This window comes from Fistularia commersonii, chromosome 20 (genome assembly GCF_037954325.1).
Source record: "Fistularia commersonii isolate RoL2024-O1a breed Wild chromosome 20, RoL_Fcom_v1.0, whole genome shotgun sequence".
NCBI classification, from domain to species: domain Eukaryota; kingdom Metazoa; phylum Chordata; class Actinopteri; order Syngnathiformes; family Fistulariidae; genus Fistularia; species Fistularia commersonii.
Window position 1 is genome coordinate 3,714,189 of NC_141303.1, and position 25,787 is coordinate 3,739,975.

Consider the following 25,787-nt stretch of genomic DNA (forward strand, 5'->3'; position numbering starts at 1 on the left):
CTACCACATTAGTTAATGACTCAGTGTCAATGTAATTTCTTTTCTGTATTTTACTTGAGAACAGAACATGTTTGTTTTGAATACATATCAATGTATGAAAAACGATGCCTCCATACTAACCAAAATCCATCTTAACATCTATTTTGTTTCTTTCATAAATGAAAAAAGTTTACTTGCTTAAACAATATGTCGTTGGAACGATACATAATGACTTCCCGAAAGACTTTAAAAATCTCTATCTATATATTCATAATGTTCTTCTGGTTTTGCAGCCAGATGGCGATGAAACCCCACAGGATAGCAGTGCTAACATTATTTCTTCAAACCAATGTTCCAGTGTGAGCAGTTAAGTGGGTATGCATGAGTGTGCACTGGCAGTGGCATTTTATTGTATTTCCCTGTTGTTTTTGAATCCTAGATACATTATGCACATTTCTTATAAACGCATGCAATTGCTTATTTGCAATTCTTAATACAGCTAAATACCCTTGTTGTTAGGTTTAGCACGGTAATAACCATAACAATGCAAGATAAATTTATTTATTGCAGAAAAGCACAATAGGCACATTCCTCATAAAAATGTATAAGTTGTTCATCATTCAACAACATTTAACCTCTGTTTTCAAAGCTGTGGAACCCAAGTAATGTTATTTCATGTAACCTGCAGTAATTCAATTTGGAAATAAGACAATGTGGTGCAGCATCCCACAAAGAATTGATAGAATGAGAGAGGTAGACAAAAGAAATATAGATTATATCACGAGTTCCCCATTGTTGACCAGAGCAGCAATTTTTTTTTTTTTTTTTTAAGTTAGGCGATATGACGAATGATTAAAAACACAATGTAGTGCATTTCAATTCAAATAACATGACCAACTAATTCAAATAAACAATGAATATGATGATGTTGATTATGTAGTGTGGTTATGGATGGGTTTGCTTATTATCTCCATGTTGCAGCAAATTCAGAAGCTCTACATTCAAGATGTGATATTCAACACAGTGTGTTGTATCCTAAGTTCCAGTCATGCCTGTCAAGTTCAAGTTTTTGTTGGTCTGTGCAAACAAAAAAAAAAATTACACAATAATGCTAATATGGTTCAAGTCACAAGGTTGAAGCGAATGACTCCTAAAATTGGATAACAGCACTATCTAGTGGCCACTGAGTTGCTAACAAGTTATTTTATGAACAGTAATCTCGCCGTATCCCTGAGCATTACTGCATTTATGACACTCCCTTGTATGAATATATGGTCATAAACGTAACAGATAATCCCAATAGTGATAATAAAAGGTCTCCAATGAAAATATATAAGCCCTTGTCAAAGAAAAATCTCATGAATGCGATGGAAACAAAAAAAAAAAAAAAAAAAATGTTCAAACTTACTGAAGGCATTTTCTATTCAAGCCCTATACTTGGCGGGTCGACCCCGTGAGATCCGGTCTCAAGAAACCCGGTGAGGACCTCATATGTAAAGAATACAATCATGTTGACAGGAAATGCACGCAGCCAGTTAATGCTCAAACTCCTGAAGAACACCCCGGCTCCCTCCACCCGTACCGTCTCACTGATGCAGTGGAAAAAACCCCTGTATCTCTTTATCTCCCGTGCACCGTCCATCTGTAGACGAGCTTTGATTACATCCATAGGCGTGCCAAGAGTCCAACCTGCCATGCCTGCAATACCTCCAGCTAGCATCACACCACTCCAGGCTGGAAGAAGTAAAAATATAGAGTTAATTATATCCTCTGGTAACAGGTGTATGAAGCTTTTGCCATGATGATAACACCTTATTTGAAATAACTGCATGCTTTTGCTATTGGATTATGCACTAATTAAGAACTGCAGGGTAATATGGGAGGGGGGGGGTGTTTACATAGATAAAATGTTGTCTGTGACCAGCACAAACATAAAAATTAATTTTTCTTAGCATAATTACTTTCTGATCCCTTTTTTTTTACTTACTTGCACAATAATTGTGGGGTAATTTATTACTGCATTCAATTATCTATGATCTTTGCATCACATTTTACATGAAAAAGAAAATATTCAATTATGAAATTACGTTATTTCGTCATTTTGTGAAATTTGCAGGAACATAAAACACAAACCGTGAGAAAGCAATGCGACCTATGATGAAATATTTAGTTACTCTAAATCAGCAGTCCCCAACCTTTTTTGTACCGGGGACCAGTTTTATGAGTGGAAATGTTTCTGAGGACCGGTTACAGGGGGTTCAAATAATAAAAACTTTTGTCAGTTCACAGTATTTAATCTGAATACAACAATTACACTTTGCCTTAGGCAATAACAATATAACGTGCGGCACTAAGGCAAAGGCAGAAACAGTCGTTTTTCAAAATAAGATCTGGAGGGTCTAATGAAAAAAAAAATTGTACCAAGAAAGAGTGTTCTTGCGTACTGGTCTGGGGACCGGGGGTCGGGGACCACTGCTCTAAATGACTCCAGTCAAATTGTCGAGAATTCATCTGGGTGTTGAGGCAACTTGATCGTATTTACCTGGCTTTTTTTGGCCGCCGTCAGTCAGCCATTCACAGATGGTGGTGTACGTCAAAAAATATGCAGCATATGATGGACCGTCTCTCAGCATGAGTGGAAAGGCCCCCCTGTAGAGGCCCAGGAAGCCCTCCTCCTTGACGATGCTTAGTAAACAGTGAACTGGACCGTGGTACTTGGGTTTCAGCACGTTGATTCCTCTTCGCTTGGACTCCGTCTGACACTGAAGACGAACTTTAACTATGTCACCCGGAGACATGACAGATATCTGTGGGCGCCAGATGTGGAAGAATCAGTGTGCACATCCAAGCAATAGCGGCCGGTTTGTGTAAAACATCACGTATGAAACCCATTATTTCATTTGGAATGACAAAAATGGGGATGGTTGTAGGAAACTATATTCTATGCTGCAAAAGAATGAATATGACACATAACACAATGTGTTGTGTACGTAAAACAATTCCATTAAACTAGTAAATGGCTTTGCCAGAATAGGTTGAAAACATTAGTGAGCTGCTAATGAGACATAGCCCTATACCAAAATTGAAAAATCTTCAAAAAAACAAAAAAAACATGACATGTCATTGCCAAGAAATATATTTTATACTGTCTTCTAACAGATTGTGCACGATAAGGCAAAAAAATATACTGCATAAAAGGTATATGGAGCACCTACTAACATTCTCAATGATGTGGAAATAGGAGATATGTATGCCTGAGATAAGACAAGGATTTATCTTATCTTATGTAATATTATTCTCTGGAATGCGGGGGAACAAAATGCACTTTAAAAGCTGAAAATCTCATTTTTACAGGACTGCTAAAACTGTCTTTTACCTGAGCAACACCTGCTGCCATGCCAGATAGGAAGACTTCTAGTTTGGTGTTTGGACGGTCGCAGGCTCCTCGTGCCTGACTCAGACACAGTAGGGAATTCCGGTATGTGCCGAACACCACAGAGGAAGTAATCGAGATTGTGGCCACTGGTAAAGACATACCTTTGAAGAAGCCGTGCACCTGATGGCACGATAAAAAGATCATGTCGGTAAGAAGTGATGGATTGTCACAAGAAATGTTCTCAATGGTACATTTGCATTCAAGACTTTTTTTTTTTAAAAGCAATCTAATTCGTTTAGCCTAGATAGATTTTTCTCAAATGTACTTAAATGTTATTATTTTTTGATTCAATTTTTTCGCCTTTTTGTTTAATCTTAGCTACTAACATTTATCCTCTGGGTAAAACCAAGATGGTTTCAGGGTTGTAGTGCATCTATTAAAGTTAACTCCATTTTGATTAGGTTCAGTTGATTTTATTTGTTGTTTCTATTTCATGGAGACTTTTCTTAACACTTAATTTGCCTTCAAGAAATGTGACAGAAATAAATACAAAATCTGTGAAATAAATATTTGTATTCAGTGGTCATCTAGACCTCTTACCCCTTCCTTTGAAAATGTTGCTACAGCACATTGCCATATTCCAGTAAACTGCTTTTGGGTTTGAATGCGAACCTAGAATGGGAATGAAGAAAATGTAGGAAAAATAATCCCAAATTACTGTCTAGCCATCTTGAACATTTTTTGGGTGTTATCACCCTTCTTGTACCTTGACAGTATCCAGAGGATAACCCACAGCAACTCCACATGCCCCTGTGTGTGTAAACAAACAAGTGTGAGCAACAAGGACACAAAGAAAACAAGCACTGAAGGTTATGGAGTTTATCATAACCCCTTGTTAAAAGGGTTATAATAAAACCAAGTCTGTTTGATCATCTATTTGTGGTGTTTGTGTGGAATGTTTATCAAACATATGGTTATAGTTTTCTGTCACAGTTTTCAAGATAGTGTGTGATACCCATGACCCTGAAATGGCTGCAGGCATTTCAACCAACTGTACCGTAGTACGAATAAAAACCTATTGAGAGACTTTTCTTATACTCAAATGACAATGTATTGTAAAAAAAAAAAAAAAAAAAAAACAGGCAAAAACAACAACGTAGAAAAACTTTTTGACAGCGGTTGCAGGTTGACTTGTTTGGCCCAAACAGTTTGTGTCGATAACAAGGTAAAATACGTGACAAGTAAACAGAGATTACAGAGAGCATTGTGACGATCGATGTAAACAAAAACAGATAATGACAGCGACGATGAATAGTAAATAGCATTTTTGTGGTTTCACAAGAAAGTTAACACATGGTTCCTCCTTATATGTTGCCATTCGCTCAGCACATTTCGTTTACATATTGATTTAACAGGTCAATGATTGCATCATAAACTAGCCGGGGCGACTGGTAAGGTTACCTGCAACCGATCCAGACACAAAGTCGGCGATGTGCATTTTGTCAGAAAACATTCAACGTGTCCGATTCATCGCCATCAGCCGCCGATCCACGTTTCAGCGGCGTAACCTTGACAGTTGTTTTTCTGCAACATGTAGCTTAGCATAGGAGCGTGTCATTACTTAACCGGCAACCTCACTTCCGATTTCACCCGAATGTTGCCGAAAGGTGTCCCATACATCACAATCGACAGCATTATACGCTTAGCGATAGCCACGTTTTCATGTAAAATAACAACCATCTTCAATAATATTCACTCAAAGTAAACAAAATATGCCGATGATGAGACAGCTTTGTTGAACCGTTCAATACTAAAACGTCACGCTGAACCAGTGACGCAACATATTACTTGGAGTCATCTCCTCAATCAACCAATAGCTGACGAGTATAAATGTAAAAAAAAAAAGCGGGGTGTCGGCGTGATCTTTTCGCTGTGATTGGCTAGACATCGGCGTGAAGCCGGCGTTCCCCGCCTCCAACAGATTACTTCCTGCGACGCTAGTTTGCCCGCTCCAGGGAAACCTCCTTATCCCGCGTTCGTTGTAAACGTCACAGAGGCTCATGGAGGACGTATAGGTCAATAACAGAATTCTGTTTGAATGTTTACTCCCAGAAAAAAAAAGCTAGACAGCGCAAAGACGTTTTTTTTTTGCTGGGAGGCTAGAGGTGCATTTCTAGAAAGCTAGCTAGCTAGCTAGCTAGCAAAATCTGACCGGGAGCGTCAGTTTTAATTAACGTTCTGTCATTAGGTGAGCAAACAGTCGGGGCCGGATACTGTCAGCGCTGCAACGCCTTGAACGGTTTAAAAAGTGCCAGAGTGCGAGAACGGTTAGGATCTTATTCGGATAAAGTTTGATTTTTTACACACATAGATATATATATACATATTGTAAGTCTTTCCTCAGCTACGTATCGGTGAAGAGTAGTGGTGATGGACTTCATTGCGGGCTGCATCGGAGGTGAGTTCAAGCCGCCGGCTCAGACACTTGTTACATTTATCAACCTGTAATGGGTTTGCTTTATTGACAGTTGATTCTCAAGATTTTTGCATCTTCATATTTGCCTCTTGGTATCACCTGCCCCGCCGTATCTCTACTGATAGCGAACGTTAATCGCCCTCACCCCCGCCTCCCTCGGTCCAATCACAGTAATGTGATAAAATTCTTGCACTAGATTACATCTGCATTGTCGAAATTCCGCCGCATGTCGGCATACTCCACCCGATTTTATTCATTGTAAAAAAGTTGGATTGCAACCTGACTAGCACTCTGACTCAGCGCAAAGCTACCCGTTTGCCGTTAAAAAAATGAGGACATTGTGTGTTAAGTGCGCGTTTGTCGGTTGAATTGTGTCCCCTGTAGAACTGCACAGTTTTATAATGTAAAATATTGTTTTTGTTTTGGCTCCATAATAACACATTTCAAGGGAAGCAAGCATCTAATGCATGCGGTGGCAATGTATCTTAATGACCAATTCCCCAAAATGCTTGTGACCTGAAGGGAACCTTATTAAAAATTGAAAACATGCAAACCACAGCAGTGGGACCTGAGCTTTCAGGCAAGCAATGACGTTGGTACAAAGTTTCCACACTCACACACATCCCATGCACAGATAGGCTGAAACCCACACACCCATCCAATGACCAATCATTTACGTCCGCCCCCCACATTGATGTTGTGGTTTTCCATCTTCCTAGTAGACAAGGACTGTTGTCAATCAAGAAGTTAGTTGCTAAACTTCAAGAGTAGTGGATTCTCAAATCATAACTCTATATAGTATGCCTTTGAAACTTCAATCCCTCTGGTCAAACAAGGGATGACATTGAAGACAATGACTCGACATTCCCTGCTGCTTGTTTTTCCTATACTTAAATCCAAGTAGTTCATTGAGGTCATTGACTGCATGTCATTGTGTCAAACAGACACATGCTTGTGTTCTTTTCCTGGCTCTCAGCTGATAGGCTCTTTTTACAAACGGGTCATGTGACAAAGCAGGTGCTTATGTGGGATTAGCTTTCTGGGGTTTGTTTACTGTGACGGGCCGCTTTCCAGAGGTCCTTTTTGTTGGTATTTTCTTTATTATCATGATGCCTTTCATCACCAGCCAAAACAAATCTACAAAATTCAAGTTAGATATCAATTGTTGGTGCTTAAAGACATGATATAGAGCAAACATATTCCATTAATATTTGACAATTTTTGTCAAACGTTAATGGAGGTTTTACCTGTTTTAATCATTCAATCATTCAGGTTACATAACATTAAGTAGTCGGTAGCTAGTGAGCTTATTATGGCACAACACACCAGTTGTTACCTTCTCGAAGATGGTGGCATCTTTCTCTAAAAACAAGGGCAGCAGGAAGACTGTTCTTTCAAGAGGTTTCAAAAACAGTCAGAAAATGAACAGGAGATCAGTATCTATTTGAAAAGTTGCTAAACCTGCTTAAACAACGCTAATTTTATAATCACAAGTCTATGCTTGAATATGCAGGACGGTGTTTGCTCTTACATCCATCAAGATGAATATGTAGTTTTCTTTTTTAAAATCTTGACTTGGATTGTATTGGAAACAACAGCGGCAATAGTCACTGTGTTTTAAGGAAAACAACATTTTCTGGGGTAATATTGTCATTTTGTAGGTATTGCCTCCCTGAGATGGTGAAGTTAAGGGTCATTGAATTTCTCAAAAGGTCGGTAAATCGAAGTGTCATACATAAAATTCCCGGCATTATCTTAAAGCAAAAGAATTACAAGTTTTATGCTGGAAGTGATCAGCACTCAAGCATTTTAACTGTTAGATGCCTTTATTACAATTGAATAACGCTACATTTTTCTCGGTCATTGTCTCTTTTGTGTCTAGGTGCTGCAGGAGTCTTAGTTGGCCACCCATTTGACACAGTTAAGGTAGGAATTTTACGACTAAACCCTTATCAGCTCATACAAGCTGGCTTGACATTGTTTCCAGTGTTTTTCCTGGCCCTCCTCTCCAGCTGGATGACATTGCAAGTCATGAGCAGAGCTGACTCATTTCATGAAGTGTGATACTGATCACTGTAGAGTGAGGTGTTGGTATGAACTATATTTACGTATTTTAACAGGTGAGACTGCAAGTCCAGAATGCCGAGAAGCCCCTTTACCGTGGGACATTGCACTGTTTCCAGTCCATCATTCGCCAGGAGTCGGTAGGCAGATCTCTTACACCTCCAAGTCCCTGCCTGGACCGTTGCTGTTTGAGTTTATTGAAACGCATATCTCTCGTAATAGTAGAGGGTTTAGTGCATTTTTCAGTAATATCACAGACCCTCTCAGCCAACCCTGTACCGTGAAAAGAGAAGCATGCAAAGTCAATGGCGGAAGATAGAATAACCTTGACTGTACTGTAGCCGACGCTCGGTTTGTCTGTGCTCACGTCAGTTGCTTTCAGGATATAAAGTGAGATACACAAACTACAAGTGCAAACAGCAGGTCATTTCACACGTGTTCACTGTACCTAACATGTGACGTGAAAACGCTGCTTTTTAAAATGAAGCCCCCTTTGTCCAAACCTGGCCACCTGTCCCAGATACATTAGCATACATACAGACATTTTTTGATTTTACAATGAGATCTTTTTGAGCTCCAAGACAGAATAGCATACCATTAAGTATGATGTTTCTGGCCCTCTTCACAGGTATTTGGTTTATATAAAGGCATTGGATCCCCTATGATGGGTCTTACTTTCATCAATGCAATCGTTTTCGGCGTCCAGGGGAATACCATGCGTCGGCTGGCAAATGATACTCCCATGAACCAATTTCTTGCCGGTGCAGCAGCAGGTGCAATCCAGTGCGTGATCTGCTGCCCCATGGAGCTGGCCAAAACCCGCATGCAAATGCAGGGCACTGGAGAGAAGAAGTCCTCCAGGAAGCTGTACAAGAATTCTTTGGACTGTTTGGCACGCATTTACAACCGAGAGGGTTTGTGGGGTGTAAACAGAGGTATGGTCACCACACTCATCCGTGAAACGCCCGGATTCGGAGTGTACTTCCTGGCATACGACGTGTTGACTCGCAGCCTTGGCTGCGAGCCCGATGACCGCTATATGATCCCCAAACTGTTGTTTGCCGGAGGCATGGCCGGGATCGCCTCTTGGATTTCCACCTATCCAGTGGATGTGATTAAATCACGGCTCCAGGCAGATGGTGTGGGTGGGGTAAACCAGTACAGTAGTATTGCCGATTGTGTCCGTCAGAGTGTCAGGAAGGAGGGTTACATGGTCTTCACAAGAGGCCTCACTTCCACACTTCTACGAGCCTTTCCGGTCAATGCAGCTACCTTCGCTACTGTCACCCTTGTCCTCATGTACGCAAGAGGGACAGAGGAAGGACCGAAAGACTGTGAGCCCGCCCAGCCGAGCCACCACGCACAGATACAACAGCAAGCTCAACCTTCCAGTCTGTGAGAGGACAGAGGACACATCCTCAACTTTGGCACTTTACAAGACCAATGAAAGCTAAAAATGTGCAAACCCTGTATTTCAGTTTGACACATCATATCTGACCAGTGAATCCCAGCTGGTCAGAGAAATAATCAGTGTCAGAAAATAATTTGGTTTATACAAAGACTAGTTTTTATCAACTCGTAAAAAAAAAAAGGAAAGGAGCAGATATTTATTTTTTAGCAATGATTAAAAGGTTGTTTGCCTTTTTAAGATGCAAACTTGTGAATGATGACCTATAGGTGGGGGAGCTAGAGTTGTACAATTTATGAAAGCTTTTAAAGCTTGGTACCTGTCAAATCCAGTGAGACACTGATTTAGGCTTGTTTCTTAGCCACAGAATTGGTAATGTAACAACGTAATATATACAGCATAGGCACTGAGAGTTGAAATGTGCTCTATTTGACATAAAATGTGGTTTGTTGTTCTTCCTGCCCTTGTACATATGACTAATTATGACTTTTTTTTAAATTGTATTCAAACTTTCCTGCCTTAATATATGAACACTTATGTTCGAAATGGCATAACAACTGTTTCTGAGAAAAAACTGTTGAACCAGGCAAGTCAGAAGGAATTGTAGCATCTCATAAAGGTTACATGCTGAAATTATTAGCAGATTTCAAAACAAAAAGAAATGCTGTTCTCCTTGAATCAGCATGATAAGACTACTAAACTGATCGGTTGTTATTGCTAACAGAAACAAAAACATCAGACCGTATACAAAGAGTTTGTGTGTAAATCAAGACAACTACTGGCATAATGTTTTCAGTGTGCATTGGTTATTTGCTTGGCATGTTATGTTTTGCTAAATACGTAATGTTTTATCAGTGTAATTTAATTGCCTGATGTCATGAAGGTCTGATCCAGGGGTGGAACATGAATATTCCTGGCGCCACTCCCCCCCGCCACCATATTCTTTTGTTCCTGTAAATATAAAGTAAATTATAATTTCTCCATATTTGTATCTTGTAAATGTTCTGTTATTGCACCATGAATAAATGTCCCTATATTTGCATTTCATATCTGACTTCAAAAAGTTTGAATGAATGTTTAACATGGACCAATGTCTGTAGGAACCAAGGCTGCTGCTATTGTTTCAGTGACATGAAACTGTGACAACGAATGCAAATCATCTCACCACTAATAAACAAATCAGTTAAGATTGATGAGAAAAAGGTTGCAAGTCAGAAGAACACACATTCAGCTTGATTATTGGTAATGTGCAGCTAAGTTACTATTTGAATTTTTTGGGGTGCGAAAAACGTATTTACCCATTTTACAGGTTGTCTATGTCTAAGATTGAAAAAGAAAGCAGATTTTTGTATTCTAGTGGGTGACAGCTGTCATTGGTCTGGACTGGGACTTAATTATATATACATAACTATTTAATTATATATATATAATTATATATATATAACATCTCTTATATATATATATATATATATATAAGTATATTATATCTATTTTAAAGTTACTTCATTAAAATATATTAAAATTGATCTGCACTGCTTTCTGTAGTTATGTCTACACAGCTAGGTGCTCATATGATTTTTCAAAGAAAAAAACAGTGTCCCATTGTTAATAAATACATTCCCCACTAGGTGTCAGAATATTGACAGCTTTTCCCGCTGCTGCAAGAAATGGGTTAAGGGAGAAGCTGCACTCGTAGTTTTCACTTGTGTTTGAATGCCACATCACCTTTGAGATAAGCTGCACTGAAACACTGAATTTCAGTTTTTGTTCACTTTAAATTATTAATTTGTTACTGAGAAACCTGACGTCCTCAAAAGGGCTTTGTTTTATTTTGATTGTGGCTTGGGACCCAATGTGCAAAAGTGATTTTTTTAGAATTTGAAAAAGATCCGTGTGATTATTTTTGCACCTTTTCAGCGCTGACAGTTATACAGCCATGACTCTGATAAACCTTGAAAAGTCATTTGACAGCTAAAATGTTTAGCAAATAAGATTCAGCACATCACGATAAAGGATGTTTTTGGCGTGCTTCGTATTGTAAACATGTACAATGTATTGTTTGGCTCCCTTGGTGTCTGAATGGAAATGTTTCAAAGTTGATTTAAATGATGTGATTTCACTGTAACAGACTAACAGGAAAATGTTTAATATTTTTTAATATAATTAAAAAGGGGCAGCATGACATGTTTGTCTAGATTTTGCAAGTGAGGACCGACTGGTACGAATGTGTCAATGAAGTGTCAGAAGAAGGACTTGAAAAATAGAACACGTATCAAGAAATACTGAATTATTCTCTGTCCCAACTGTTTGGTACAGTGGAGCCTTCTCTTTCGGGTACTTCGGTCCCCAGAGAAGTGAATGCAAATAGCCCTTGCGCCGGGTCGCAAATTAATTATGTGCAAAAATAAGGTTATGGATGCTCCCTCTGTGGATTCCTAATGTAGTCAGCCTGGGCACATGGCAGCACTGATGAATAATGTTGGGTTTTACACACTTAACTGGATCAGCAGGGGAATATTAAGGGCCCCATGGTTTATTCATTTCCTTTACTTACACACAGGTTCAGGACTGGTGCTGGAGACAGTCCTTGCTGACACTGGGCAAAAGGCAGAGTTTAACCCCTAACAATCACCTCTCATTCATAGGGCCTCACATAGACGTACAATCCTTCCCTGTCTTTTTCAACTTATGAGTAAATAGGAGTCTCTTAAATTTGTCACAGTGTGTTTTTGGAGTCTAGGTGATACCAGAGAAAATGTACCTTGTGGGGGGAGGCTGGGTGCAGGCAGGACATCTTGCTGTTGCACAAGTGTCTGTGCTCTCTGTTTCATGAGGTATGTTAAAATGAAGAGTGTAGGTCATAAGAAATACAAGTTCTGGACAAAAATCTGACTCTGCACCCAAACCTTTATTTTCAAAAACCTTTTCATGTGGTATTACCTTTATCTTTGTGCTGTGTACATGTCATAAATATGTATAAATATATGCGCGCGCGTGTGTGTGTGTGTGCGCGCGCCTATACAGCTATATACAACTGTTGAGAAAATAGCATTACTGTCCATAGATAAAGTCATCAACCCCTAAATCTGAATTCCTGAATTCTTACAGGATGTGTTTGAAAATGCAAAAGGTTTAATTCATATGTCTACAGGTGTTTTTCGTTGTGGCTTGGAATATTTTAGTTGGAAAGAGACCAAAACAAATCTGTCAAATATCATTACAATGGTGCTATGAGGATCCAGGTCAGACAAATCTGACTTAACATTCAAAATTAAAATGTAAACAGAAGTGTGAAGAGTGCACTACCAAGTACTTCCAGGAGTGTTAGGAGGCCATTTGCTGACAGAACTAATAACATTTTTTAAAGAAGTGTTTATCGCCAGAGAACAAAGATAGGGCAACCATTAACGAGAGATACATAAGTCTGCAATTTGAATATTCTATTCTATTACTGTTTTTTGTAAGATATGCATTAATCAAATGCAAACATAGCTTAAGGAGCCAAATTGCCACAAATAATTTTTTTTTTTTTAATCCTCTTTCGTGATAATCTGAATCAGAATCTGAGAAATGTTATTTTTCCCTGAGGGGCTATTGGAGGGCACAAGGAGTAGCATAACAATATATACATATACATAAGCAAAAGGGAAAATAAAGGTAAAATTAATGCTGTTCATGTTATATTTATTATATAAATGCAGAGCGATTTTGTACCGACAATTTGCACAATTTTGCAAAGTAATTTATTTATATACAGTATATACATATATTTATATATACAAAAAGAGTGAAAAAGAGAATTATGTCTGCATACTTAAGAGCATTATATCTGATTGTGTTGATACATTAAACAAAATAAAGAACAAAATTAAAAAAAAAGAAAAAAATATTATATATATATGTGTGTGTGTGTGTATACATATACACACATATATACATATATATATATATATATATTATATAATTCTATAATTCCCTTTTTTATCTCTTTTTTTTTTCTTTTCTTTTTTCTCTTTGTCTTGAACATGTTCTCAACTGCTACCCCATGTGGCCCCCAATTGCCCCTCGGTGACGAATAAAGTTTTTCCTATTCTGATTCTGATTGTGATAAAGTAAATAAGAATAAGCTAAATTTGATTTGCTAAATAAAGTGGAGTAACTCCAACATCTGTAAATAAGCTGTGCATCTGTGTGAAATGCATGGGTAGATGCTGAAAGTAGGAGGTTCAAATAAGAAAATGAATGCACGTCCTTCAATCTATTGAATGTCACTTGAAATGGTCACAATTACGGGCCTTATTTCTCATCTTAGACACCTAGTTCCCGTTTAATGAGGAAGCAACGATGTCTCTACAAAAAAAAACGACCTGTCTTGTTTGCCGATGTCAACAAAGATGAGCCGATTAACATGTATCGATTGCGAGTTTTTCTGCGGATTTGGTTTTTGCGAAAATTCACGACGCCTCGTGCTGAGATGCACGGTTCCAAGAATGAGGTCAAAACAGCGACAGGAAGTGACCCTCATGTTGACTAACGTGGGCTGTAAACCCCAAAGGATGTGCGCGTTTTCACCGTCACCCGATTTGCACACAGGATGGTTGGCAGCACGCAGCTTGCGCTGAGGCTGCTGCTGATTCCTTTTATTCCAGCTGGTAAGATTTATCCTGTCTCATCTCACTTTCTTGGTATCTTTTTAACATTTTGTAAAGTCCAACTCTACATGCCTTTCATTTCCAGCTGTAAATACAGATGGCAGTTTTGGGGGAAAAGATGGGTATACGATTACGTTTCCATGTGAGAAGCTCCTCTGCTTTTATATATGGCAGCAACCTTTTAAAAACAATAATTTTGGAATAGTGAGTAATGCTGAAATCCAGCAGGCGAAATCAGACGACGGGGAGTCAAAATGCACAGAGGAAATCAAAGATCTCACAGCAAAGAACATTGGAAAGCATCAGTGTCGACAAGGGCAAGGTGCCCTCACCACTCAACAGAGTGAGTACCTCTTGGGACTAATACAATGGACTTGATAAGGAGATGCTCAAAGTGTAAAGGAGAAATCTGTTTGTGTCTTCATCCTCTTCTCAGCACAACCAAGATTAAACCTTACGCCTGGTAAAACGGCGTCTCTACAGTGCATCCTGCTGCCCGTTGGGACGAGGGAACAGTGTACAATAGGACGACGAAGGCAGATCATCTTGACATGGGTGAATGAAACCATGGATGAGATTCGGGAAGACTCTCAACATCGAATAAACAGGACATCGCTTTCTGATGTAACTTTGACTGTCGCCTTCCAACACCCTGGAGATTTTAAGTTTAGGTGCAATGCAACTGTGGGTAATAGAACCAGGACTTCAAAAAAGCTGCGAGTTCGAGTTCAAGGTCTGAAAACAGTCGACATCTTCCTTCGTGGTGTTGAAGCCGACCTGTTCATTTTCTTTCGTTTTACTTGGTAGCTCTGAACAGAAGAGGAAGAGGCATGGACTTGAATGTACCGACGACAACTCAAGGTACTGTATTACTTTTAATTTGCACTTAGTTTGTATATAAAAACTCCCAAGTTTACATTCATATCTGCTAGGAGTTGTTTGTATTTTGAAAATGTCCTTTTTTCTGGAAGTAGGCCCTGAAGTCACTTTCTGAATATCCCCGATGCACATATCTCAGAATGTCTTTACTTTACGGACATCCAAACCTACCAATTTCCCTGGTTTCTCATGTCAGGCCAAGCGACAGCTTTGCCCGAAATTTTAGATGGTGCACAAACATGATGGCGGCTTCAGCCATCTGATCAAATCATCAAAAAAATCAATTCAGTAGAAACATTTTTCAAAATGTCACTTATCCTGCAAAGTTACCATAGGCACATCTGCAATAACCAGCTAGTATCAGAAAACAGACATGATAAAAAAAAAAAAATCAAACAAATGTATATATATTTTTTTATTCTTTTTCTCTTATTTAATTTTATTTATTCTTGTCATGGTTTTCTATCATTTAATCCATTTTGCTTTTAGGTAACATACTGATTATTGTGTTGATTTATCCACTCTTCTATGTACAAATAAAATAATTATAGTCTTGCAGTTAACTAAGTAGGGAAATCATATGTATTTAACCCACTTTTGCCAGGTCTTGTTCAATGACTTTACTTTCTGCCATTCATTCATTTGTCTTCTCATCTCATGGACGATGTTTTTAAAAATCTGCCTTGTTCCTATAAAGCATGTCCGTCTACGTACATATGAATATATACATACACACATGAATAAATGCATGGATAGATATGCACGGATAGATATGCACACACACACACACACACACACACACACACATATATATATATATATATATATATATATATATATATATATATATATATATACATACATATATGTATATATACATATATATATACTGTACATATACACATGAATACATACATATACAAGACTGTCTCAGAAAATTTGAATGTTGTGATAAAGTTCTTTATATTCTGTAATGCAATAAAAAAAATAAAAATTACTTTTTCATGATATTCTAATATTTTGAGATAGGATTTTGGAGTTTTCTTAAGATATAAGCTATAATCAGTAATATTAAAATAATAAAAGGCTTGCAATATTTCAGTTGATTTGTAATGAATCCAGAATGTATGACATTTTTGTTTTCGTAATTGCATTACAGAAGATAAAGAACTTTATCACAATATTCTAATTTTCTGAGACAGTCCTGTATGCATATGCACATTTATATAATGTACATATATACACATGAATACATACATATACATGCATGTTTATGAGATAGATAGATAGATAGATAGATAGATAGATAGATAGATAGATAGATAGATAGATAGATAGATAGATAGATAAACAAAAATAAAGTGTAGAATGGAAAGTGATATGAGAATAAGATGAGGAGATAAAAAAAAATAAAAATAAAAATAATTAAGGACAGTTATTGAAGGCAACGAATTTCAAAACTGACATCAATTTTTTTGTCTTCAGTGTAAGAATAATTTTAATATGTAACATAACGTGACTTTCAGGGATCCGCAGGTACCAGGTCGGTGTCATTGTGGCGGTACTTGCATGCGTGGTGTTGACAGCGGCGGTTGCACTCATCGTGGTCAAGAGAAGAAGAACAGGTTCGCCGTTTTAGAAATATCACTCGGATGAGCTGCTGTGGAAGTCATTGCAAAGATACACACTTACTATTTCCTGTGTGTGTGTGTGTGAACTCACCTCCTTGCACAACTGCCTCTGCTTGTGTTGCCTGAGGCAATTGTTTAGCTCAGATGTACCAATATGGCCGTTGCGCCACTGTTTCCCGCTTCATGGAAAACATTTTAGCCGTTAAACATTTCGGGAATAGTCGCCGCTTTGAATGTCACGGGCCTCCTATGTTTAATACTAAAATAAAAGAAAAGGAAAAAGAGCGCGCAGCTACATCTATCTGAACACGCATGTAAATCTCATTCACTTAAATATTCACATTTTGCACTCCAACTAAAAGGTTGTATTCTCACAGCTGACGGCCAGTTGCCCAGCGAACCTAATAAGGAGTCATGTCACTCAAGCGGTGCCGACATTGTGAGTTGAATCTCTCTCAAGATGAGTGATGTGTTGGTCAATTTATGACACCCGTGTAAGTTTTGATCTCTAAAAGTGAACATGTGCCCGCAGGTTCTGCCGGCGGACGAGGTCATCTACGCTGACATTATTCTCCCCAGAGCTTCTGACGGACAGCGCGTCCTTGTGAGTGACTCAACTGAATACGCCTGCATTCATCTCAAATAGTCTGCTGTCTGTCTTTCCAGATTCTACATCTTGATTGTGAGATGCATCTTTGTTTACCTGCTTTGGAAAGATATGATGAGATGGAGAAGTTTCACTTCCATGCATTTTTTTTTTTTTTTTAAATCAAAATGACATACATTTGCATTTCACTGGTAAGGAAATCAGCTCTGTCAGCGGACCGGACGCGTGTCTGATATTTTCCTCTTCCGATAAATTAAAGCATAATAGAATAAATCTGTTCATTCTCAGGGAGCCTTTATTGTATCACAATCACTTGAAACTAGATTTCAGCTTTATAAAGACGGTCGTCTTCAAGAGACTGTGATTAAATGACGATCTGAAAATACCTGTTACGTACATGAAGTCAGCGTGGCGGCTGTAGAAATAAGCCTTAGAGTAGGAAAGGTGGAGTTCACCGATGGACATTTTTGCAGGTAAAAGCTGTGGAGGATTTAAGCCAAAAGGAATTCCAGGTCGTTGGAGTGAAATTCAGCCTTTCAGTTTCGCAGCAAACCTGGAATTTGTCTTATGCTACTACACAAGTTTACATGTTTGCATGGACCGTGGCTGTTCTTTAGTCTTCACCTCTTTCTTATTTTCCCTGTAAACACTAACACACACACACACACACAAAGACACACACACACTCACTCACTCAGCAGGTGAGAGACTGCCGGAGCCGGTCCCAGTGTTGCCCTATTTGCATTTTAAATGCTTTTGGCCAGCCAACTACTGTGTTCACAGTGCAGCACAGCACAACTAATCTACACACCTAAGGTGTGTGATAGGTGTGTGATTGGCTACACTCAACTGTCTGAGGGGGTTAAAAAGGTGGTGAAAGCACAAAACGGATAAGGATAAATGACACAAATCGGATAAAAATGTATACTTGATGATAATGACGATGATTATAATGGTACTGATGATGACGATACTAATACTACTATTTATAAAAATAGAAATGTCAACACCAGTATAATACTGGTCTACTGCTGGTAAAAAGGCTAATATAGTTTGATTGTTAAAGGCAATCCAGCGTCGGAGATATGCGATAAAAGAACAAATGTGACATGAAATATGTAATATAAAGCATTAGATTCTTAATATGTATTTATCCTTGTGCAATAATTAACTGAGGCAGGATTGGATTTCAACACAGAGTCATTTAAAACGCTGTTTAGGATAAAGTATGTCGAAAACAACATGTAGAAAATAATTGTAGTTGAATAAACAAGGCCAACTTTATAAAGTTCAGCTGGGTTGTCTTTGGCTGGATAATTAACTGAAATAATAGAAATTAAGAGCTGCCCCTCTGTTCAACCACGATCCTCACAAATATAAGGCATCTCTTGCTGATGCAACGCCATCTCTTCAACTTTTTGTGCAAAAAAACATTTCATTCACCTTTTAAGTATTTAAGGTGCAAGAAGGAGAGTCGAATATCTCGGCGCCGTCTCGCCCGCGCATTTCACGCAACCCGACGCCGAAATGTCTATTTTCACTAAATTCTCTACCTTAATAAACGAAACGCTTAAAAATGCGCCTCAAACAAACCAAACTCCCCAGGCGCACACCGGAGTCACCGACGTCGCTGATAAGCCTCAGGCCAGAGCCTTGAACCCCAGTAAAGCGAGGCACCAGCTCGTCTGCTCCGTGCCTGGAGCGGACAGATCAGCGGGGGCCAAATGCTGTCGTCCCCTGGTGTGTTAGTGTATGTATGTGTAAAAAGCCCATAGGGTTGGGGTCTACAGTAGGGGCCACGGGGGCAGGGGGACAATCGCGGGGATTGTTGTGTGCGTGTGTGGAACAAAAGGCCTTGATTACTGAAATCCTGCAAAAGGCAGCAGAGGAGGTGTTAAAAGTGATACAGTGGAGGACTCTTGCAAACCTGCAGAGCCCAGGAGCTTTCCTGCGCTCTCACGTCCACACCCAGTCTGCGCGTTTTTAACCTCTAATCCACAAAAATTCTTCTACTTGCGACGCGCCAAACTGTGAGGTTTAACTCGCTCCCGGTCAGAGGAAAAAAAAAACACAGATGTAAATATCGATTCTCAACGTAAAACCCCCACGCACTTGGTCCGCCTTTACTTTCAAGGAAGCCGCTAATATCCCGGTGTTTGTCTTCTGCTTGTTGACAAAACTCCAAGCACCGATACCTCTGTCTTCTCATGGGTCCTGACACATTGGCTTTTGTTTAACACTTCACATTGAAATTGACCCTGGCTTTAGCCTGCTGGAGGAGGAGGAGGAGGAGGAGGGAGGAAGGAGGAGAGAGGGGGAGGTGACTCTCGAATCAGAGACAAAAAAAAAAAAAAAGGAAGAAAGGCAGTCACCGATGGACAATTTCCTGAGTGAAGAGAGGACGCTGCAGATCTTTGGCTGAACCTCCGGCGCTGACCTGCGGACAGGACGGTGGAGCCGCGGCCGCACAATGGACTGAGGCTCCGGGGGGGGAAGAGGTCCACACCGTCTGCTGGGAAACACGGATCCGCACAAAAATCACTGCGTTCAACTCCCGGATCCTCAGGTAAAGTTATAGTACTTTTTTTTTTTTTTTTTTTTTTTTTTTGTCACCGTTTTCCTGTCGCTTTTACAAAAAGTAAAGTTTGTTTTGTGAGATGCGCTCCATGCGCTCCGTGCGCAGATCCGGTTAAAAGGATTCAACCCCCGAAAAAATTCTCTCACGTTTTTTTTTTTTTTTTTTTCAATTTAGTGGTTCTCGTTCACTTATTTTCATTTAATTGTGTATTTTTTTTTCCAATTTTTATTGACTTTTATTCCATTTTTCACAAGCCATATCTGTGCAGTACATTCTGCGTGGTTTAACTATCATACAGGTGATCTTCTCTAGTTTGCAGAATTAACTTATTTGTCCAGTCCGTGTCCTGGAATGGATGACTTTACACGGACGCTGCACCAGAATAATTTGATTTTAGCGGTAATCTCGAATTTCTAATCAGGTATAATTGTTAATCTCATTATATGCGGGAATGCTCACGTATTCACCTGGATTAGGCCTTGAAGAGTCGCTCTTTGTTTCAGGTCTTTCGTTATGATTCAGAGGAAGGAGGTGGTGCTCTCCGTTCTGAGGGCCCTCCAGGAGGCCACCGAGAGCTCGGGCCTGGACGTCCTCACCAGGAAGGCCTTGGAGGTGAACCATGTCCTGGCTCCCTTTCAGCTCCCCAAGAACCCTTGTCGGAGTTTCCCCGAGTGGACGAGCGTGGACGAGGTCGCTCACGGCTTGTATCCTGCCGATGCCCCCGGAGATCTTCTGCCCCTGGACTGCAAGGGGAGAGGCAACCGTCTGTTCGACGCAGCCAGCATGCTGTTAGTGGGCAACACCGGACTGAGCTTGGAGCTGCAGGTGAGTACCGGAAGGGTTTTTCCCGTTTTTTTTTTTAAAGCAGATGAGGCACGTCAACACCTGGTGTTGTCCCCCCCCCCCCTCCCCCTCTCAGGTTAGGACGGTGGTGGAAATGGTCCAGTGGAAAAGGTACTATCTGTCCGGGATGATCGATTCAAAAATGATGCTCCAAGCCGTCCGTTTTAGCCTCTGCGTGGAGGAATCCGAGGAAATGCTCAACCTCCCCGCGGCGGTTCTGGAGGCCATCTTTGACGCGGACGTCAAGGCTTCCTGCTTCCCCGGCTCCTACGCCAACATGTGGCACGTTTACGCGCTGTCGTCGGTCCTGCAGTTCAACATCTACTCCATCTACCCCATGTTCAATCCCAAGATCAGACCGTATTTCAACCGCCTGATTCGTCCGAGGACGTGGCCCAAGGACGCCGAGCCGGTAACCATCCACATCATGTGGTCCGGCGAGCTTCAGTCCGGGTCCTTATTCAGACCCAATCATTTCGTGGCGCTGGTGCCGACGAGCGACCTGACGTCCAGAAGTCCCGAAATCCAGCCGCGGGCCTCGCCCGGCAAGGGAGAGCAGCTACTGAACCAGGACAAACAGTTTTCGTACCCCAAGCTGAAGGACAAGTACAACATCACCAAGAGGACCTTCTACCGCTGGAAGAGGCAGACGCAGGAACACTGCAAAAAGTCGGCGGCCAGATACGAGGCGAAGCATTTTCTCCAGGCGTGCTATCTGGAAGGCAAGTTCATCCCTCTGCACCAATTCAAGGAGTTCTTCCCCGAGATCTCCAGGTCCTCCTATTACAACTGGAAGCACGAGCTCCTCAAATCCGGAGGAAACCTCTCCGCCTCGTCCTCGGCCGGAGAGATAAGTCCCGGCGAGAGCACGGAGCAGGAGGCCTGGTCGTCGCCGGAAGCGAAGCAGGATGAGGCCGATCAGCACGACAGCGTGGCCAGCATGTTCGGCCTCAACCTGGGGAATCTGGACCACGAGCGGGCGCAGAACGTAGCTCACATGCAGGAAGCCAAGCGCTGCCTACAGAGTTGTATCGCCATGAACACCTCCTTTCCCTTTCGGATCTTCAAAAGAAACTTCCCAGGAATCTCCAGATCCACCTATTACAACTGGAGGAGGGAAGCCATGCTTTTCAACAGGGGTTTCAAAACCGGCGTGGGAAGCAGCGAGGACAGCTCCGACGCCGACAAGAGCCAGAGTCCCACCAGTCTGTCGCCGGTCGCGCTGAACGCCAAGCTGCAGATCACGTCCAGGATGAGGATGTGGAGAAGAAAGCATCGCAGTTTCAGGCAGGCGTACCTGAGTAAAAAACAGCTCCGGGATGTCGCCAAGCTACACGTCCAGAGGTCGAAAATGTCCCTGACCAAGTTCAAGCTCAAATTCCCCTCCATGTCCTCTTGTTTCTTCTGGTTGTGGCGAGGAAGTCAGAGGTGCGACAAGAGGAAGACGGCGGCCCAGAATGTAGAGATGAACATTCCTAGGGTTCTGAAAAGCAGCGCGACCGCGAGCAAGGCGACGGGGAGCAAAACGGAGAGTCCCACCGCGCCTCCCTTCGTTCAGCATCCTCGCTATTTCGGGAATTCCGGCGTTCCCTCCTTCGATTGCCCGCATTCGAAGCGCGCCCTTCACGGCAAAGCGGATGAGCGGATGCTCGCCGTGGATGTGGTGGCGTTGGCAAACTTCAAGGCGAAGGCCAAGCTGTTCCTGCAACAACGCTTCGAGGAGAAATCCTTCCCGACGTTTAAGGAATTCAGGTCTTACTTCCCGTTCACGCCGCGCTCCACGTACTACATGTGGAAGCGAGCCTTGCACCACGGGGTGTCGCTCGTTCACGGGTAGAAGGCCTTTATCTTAAAATCACGGCACGTGTGGGGAGTGATTTGAATGTTCTTTGAGGAATCGTCCCGCTCCGCCGTAATCTCGCCGCAAACACATTGTCGCATTTGTAATTGTTTTTCATGTTCTAAAATTGCACCCCCGACCCCCCCCGACCCCCGACCCCCGACCTCCCCCCCCACCGCCACCACCAGCGCTCTCTCCTCTCCTCTGGACATTTGCACATGTGAGAAAAGAAACCGAGTCGTGAGCCTGTTTAAGCCCTGCAGGCAAAAGGCAGTTCAAAGCTGCCGCTTGGTGGCATTTGGTTTGAAGCTGCCGCTTCCTCATTCTTGCCGGCAAAAAACTTGTACTTGGGTCCTCTTCTTATTTTTACACTTTTTGTTGTAACCTGAACGTTAATGCCTGATTTGACTTTTTTTTTTTCTTTGTTTTTTGTGAATGCCGTCACTGATGATCTGCAAGATCTTAGTTGTTTGATGTTTTTTTTTTTTTTTTTTTTGAATGTATTAGTCGGTATTTCTTTCAGGGATCAGTAAAGTTTACGTTTATTAAGATGCTGTCTGAACACAGGGTTCCAAATGAGGTTTGATATTCCTGTTTTTGGATTATCGGATTTTTTTTTGGCATTTTAGTTAAATACTACCTACCACTAAGTGTCTCCCTCTTACTGACAAATGTGAGTTTACATCATAAATTTGCACTGATTTACTTCCCACCTCACTGTTGAATGTAACCCTTTAGTTTTTTGCAAGTGGAATTTTCGACGATGTTATTTTCTACAAAAAGAAAAAAAAAATGTTTACGTGGTTTCTATACCTGAAAACTTTATATATATATTTTAGTTTTTGTACAATCCTCCATTTCAAAACTCTTATATTGTGAAACGAATGCCTTCATAAGCTACCTTTTTAACTTTTTTTTCTCGATTTCTGAACCCCATCCGTTTTTCTCCACAGGGAATCCCGCGTTAGTAAAATAACAGATTTCAGTTTACCTTGGTATCTTGAATATTTATTGTTTTTATCATCAACCTATTTGAAGACCATGGAAGCCTGCACTGTTTTCAGTTCATGTGTGAGGACATTTGCGCTCAGGGAATACAATAAACTATCCATAACCATCCAAAGTTTTTTTTTGTGTGCGACCACTTACAGGGTTATCAACGCTGTATATTCATTACATAACCGTTTACTCCGTTATCAGTGCTTAGACGTGTCGGCCGAGCCCATTCCTAAGAAACTGTATTTAAATAAGCACGGTGTCAGTAAACTGCGATGCCTGTTTTCTCCCGCTCAACTGGTTTCTAAGTGGGAAAGTTAATTTTGTGCTTAGTTAGGTATCTCCGATCGAATGCCCCCATCAAGTCTACTATCATTTAAAAAGGATTCATTCAAACACAATCCCGCAAAGCTGAACAACCGGAACGCACGCCTAAAGAAACTCCTTGAGGATGCGTGGAAAGATGAGGGAAGAATCAAGGATCTCGGAGACGGGTCTTTGTGGTTTTTTTTTTTCTTTTGCTCACTCTGCCTTTTCTCTGTCCATCTATTGTGCTTATGCTAACAAGGGTAATGGTCAAGAGTAGGAGGGATGAAGTCAAAGAGGGGGAAGGGGTTAATTGTATGCATGAGCATTTAGGTGTTTGAGATAAGAGCGCAGACAGTGAAGTGGTTGGGGGAGAACTAAAAGGTGCGGGGCGCTTCTGTGGAGACTTCATTTGTTAAAGATTTCACTGAAACTATCGCTTAAACCAGGCCCCGATTATAAGAGGGAAAGCGGGGATGGCACTGAGATGACGTAACGGTTTCGCACAAAATAAACTCAAATCGGAAATATCGGATAGAATTCGGAAGCGTTAATGAAACGGTCTTCCTTATGCCGTCTTGGTATGTGACAGTGTCTATGCTGAGGTATGCTGTGTTTTTTTTTGTTTTTTTTTTAACACAGATTTTTACCAAGATGCTCATGTTAAGTGTGAAATCCCACCTTAACGGATAATGAGGATTTATAAAAAAGAAGTCCAGGATTTTCAAATCACAAAGTGGTTTTAATGTTTGAGTGGCTTTGCAGAAGATATCTTGCCTTAGAGAGCTTAAAAATGATCTGCTCGAAAGAGGACTTTTTACAGTTTATGAACACACATCCTATTGTAGAGACAGGGTCTTACAACTCAACTACATTTTTATATGGAGGAAAAAGTTATTAAAAGAGGAACGTTCAATAGGTTGGTTGCTTTCACCAACACAAAACTAGAACAAGTTAGATTTAAATTTGCAGCAGTTTATTATAGATTCAGTAAGTCTCGTTAAGCGTCGGGTGGGGACGGGCCGGGGATGACTGACCTCGCCATAAGCGAATAAATAATGTAGTTCCTTTGCCTGCGGGTTGTTTGTTGGCTCCATCTTCATTACCGCGTGAAACGAGGAAACCTCACTGGCACCGAGCTATGCTATGTTGTTTATCTAAAAATAAAAAAATAAAAAAATAGCATGAAAATAATGAGGGTTGGAGGGTGGGAGCTGAAGTCTTCAATGATAAGCATAAGGACGGAGCATTAAGGCAGGGAGGCATCTCAAGGATGGACAGTTTTCTGAGAAAACAAAACACTTTCTAGGCCTGCAGTTCGGTACCAATTACCCTTCACGGGATGACGGGTTCGCGCCCGCAACAACGCATGTGTTTTCGCTGTAGTTGCTGAAGTTAAGGATAATAGTGAGAAGATATGCAAAAGACAAAATGTTTTTTTTTTTTTTTTGGGGGGGGGGGGATCCTTAAACAATTAAAAAAATCGAGAAAGGACAAATGATTTTAGGAGTTATTATCTGTTAGTTATTGCTTCCTCCAGGCGTCATACCATTTTTTCCACTAGATGGAGGTGTTTTGCTTCATAAAGAGATGCAATGTTTTTCTTTGTTTAATAAGTTTTGTTCGGAGATAATTGTATTACAGTGCAGCTCAGGATGGCAAATACACATTTTCTTAAGTCTAAAATTCCAGTATGTCACAGAGACCTATCTTTAAAAGGGTAGGCAAAAAAAAAAAAGTTTTCAAGGGTCAGATGACTGGAAGTGGAAATGAATTCGGCACCAAACAGCAAGATTGTTAACACAGTGTTGTATTGTGCATTAGTGTTAGTCGTGCTTCAAATGCAAGTTGATTCCCAAAGTTTTATAGCAGATGTCTGGCCAGAGAAACAATCGGAATAATCTATAAATCTACTTTAAATTGTCACAACCTCCAAATGCTTTTGTTGTGTTTTCCCCTTCAGTTATCGTCCTGTTTTCGACTGAGTATATCCCGGTATTGTGTGGCAAAAAACAAAGCAAAACAAAACAAAGATTTTAAGTTTGAGTTTGAATGAAAAATTCGCAGTACGACATAAGGATTTGGAGAGATGTTGATAAAATCTTTGTGATACAATCTTTGCATATTTTCTGCTTTTTTTGCTGGATTTTTT

The 25,787-nt window shown here is 40.6% G+C and overlaps 4 protein-coding genes across 6 annotated transcripts; 3 read left to right on the forward strand and 1 right to left on the reverse strand.

Annotated features, from left to right (window-relative positions):
- Positions 1 to 526: 526 nt before the first annotated feature.
- Positions 527 to 4,953, reverse strand: slc25a47a (solute carrier family 25 member 47a). 2 transcript variants are annotated; one of them, XM_086166697.1, is made up of 6 exons: positions 4,817 to 4,953; positions 4,122 to 4,165; positions 3,956 to 4,027; positions 3,356 to 3,535; positions 2,522 to 2,786; positions 527 to 1,713 (listed from the first exon to the last, which is right to left on the reverse strand). In XM_086166697.1, the coding sequence occupies exons 1-6, from the start codon at positions 4,866 to 4,868 to the stop codon at positions 1,400 to 1,402; spliced, it is 927 nt and encodes a 308-aa protein (XP_086022823.1). In that variant the 5' UTR covers positions 4,869 to 4,953; the 3' UTR covers positions 527 to 1,399. The 2 variants fall into 2 exon arrangements, with proteins under 2 accessions (XP_086022823.1, XP_086022822.1); XM_086166696.1 differs by lacking the exon at positions 4,817 to 4,953 and having other exon boundaries at positions 4,122 to 4,241.
- Positions 4,954 to 5,169: 216 nt separating this feature from the next.
- Positions 5,170 to 11,485, forward strand: LOC147222610 (mitochondrial basic amino acids transporter-like). 2 transcript variants are annotated; one of them, XM_086166699.1, is made up of 5 exons: positions 5,170 to 5,682; positions 5,760 to 5,813; positions 7,714 to 7,757; positions 7,952 to 8,035; positions 8,524 to 11,485. In XM_086166699.1, exons 2-5 carry the CDS (start codon positions 5,786 to 5,788, stop codon positions 9,292 to 9,294), a joined length of 927 nt encoding a protein of 308 aa, XP_086022825.1. In that variant the 5' UTR covers positions 5,170 to 5,682; positions 5,760 to 5,785; the 3' UTR covers positions 9,295 to 11,485. The 2 variants fall into 2 exon arrangements, with proteins under 2 accessions (XP_086022825.1, XP_086022824.1); XM_086166698.1 differs by having other exon boundaries at positions 5,170 to 5,813.
- Positions 11,486 to 13,897: 2,412 nt separating this feature from the next.
- LOC147222611 (uncharacterized) lies at positions 13,898 to 19,765 on the forward strand. The gene is made up of 9 exons (XM_086167581.1): positions 13,898 to 13,955; positions 14,041 to 14,298; positions 14,392 to 14,688; positions 14,763 to 14,816; positions 16,361 to 16,459; positions 16,843 to 16,904; positions 16,998 to 17,069; positions 19,469 to 19,638; positions 19,756 to 19,765. The coding sequence occupies exons 1-9, from the start codon at positions 13,898 to 13,900 to the stop codon at positions 19,763 to 19,765; spliced, it is 1,080 nt and encodes a 359-aa protein (XP_086023707.1).
- vrtn (vertebrae development associated) lies at positions 19,535 to 23,298 on the forward strand. Its single transcript, XM_086167204.1, has 3 exons — positions 19,535 to 19,638; positions 20,154 to 20,475; positions 20,570 to 23,298. Exons 2-3 carry the CDS (start codon positions 20,164 to 20,166, stop codon positions 22,328 to 22,330), a joined length of 2,073 nt encoding a protein of 690 aa, XP_086023330.1. The 5' UTR covers positions 19,535 to 19,638; positions 20,154 to 20,163; the 3' UTR covers positions 22,331 to 23,298.
- Positions 23,299 to 25,787: the final 2,489 nt, after the last annotated feature.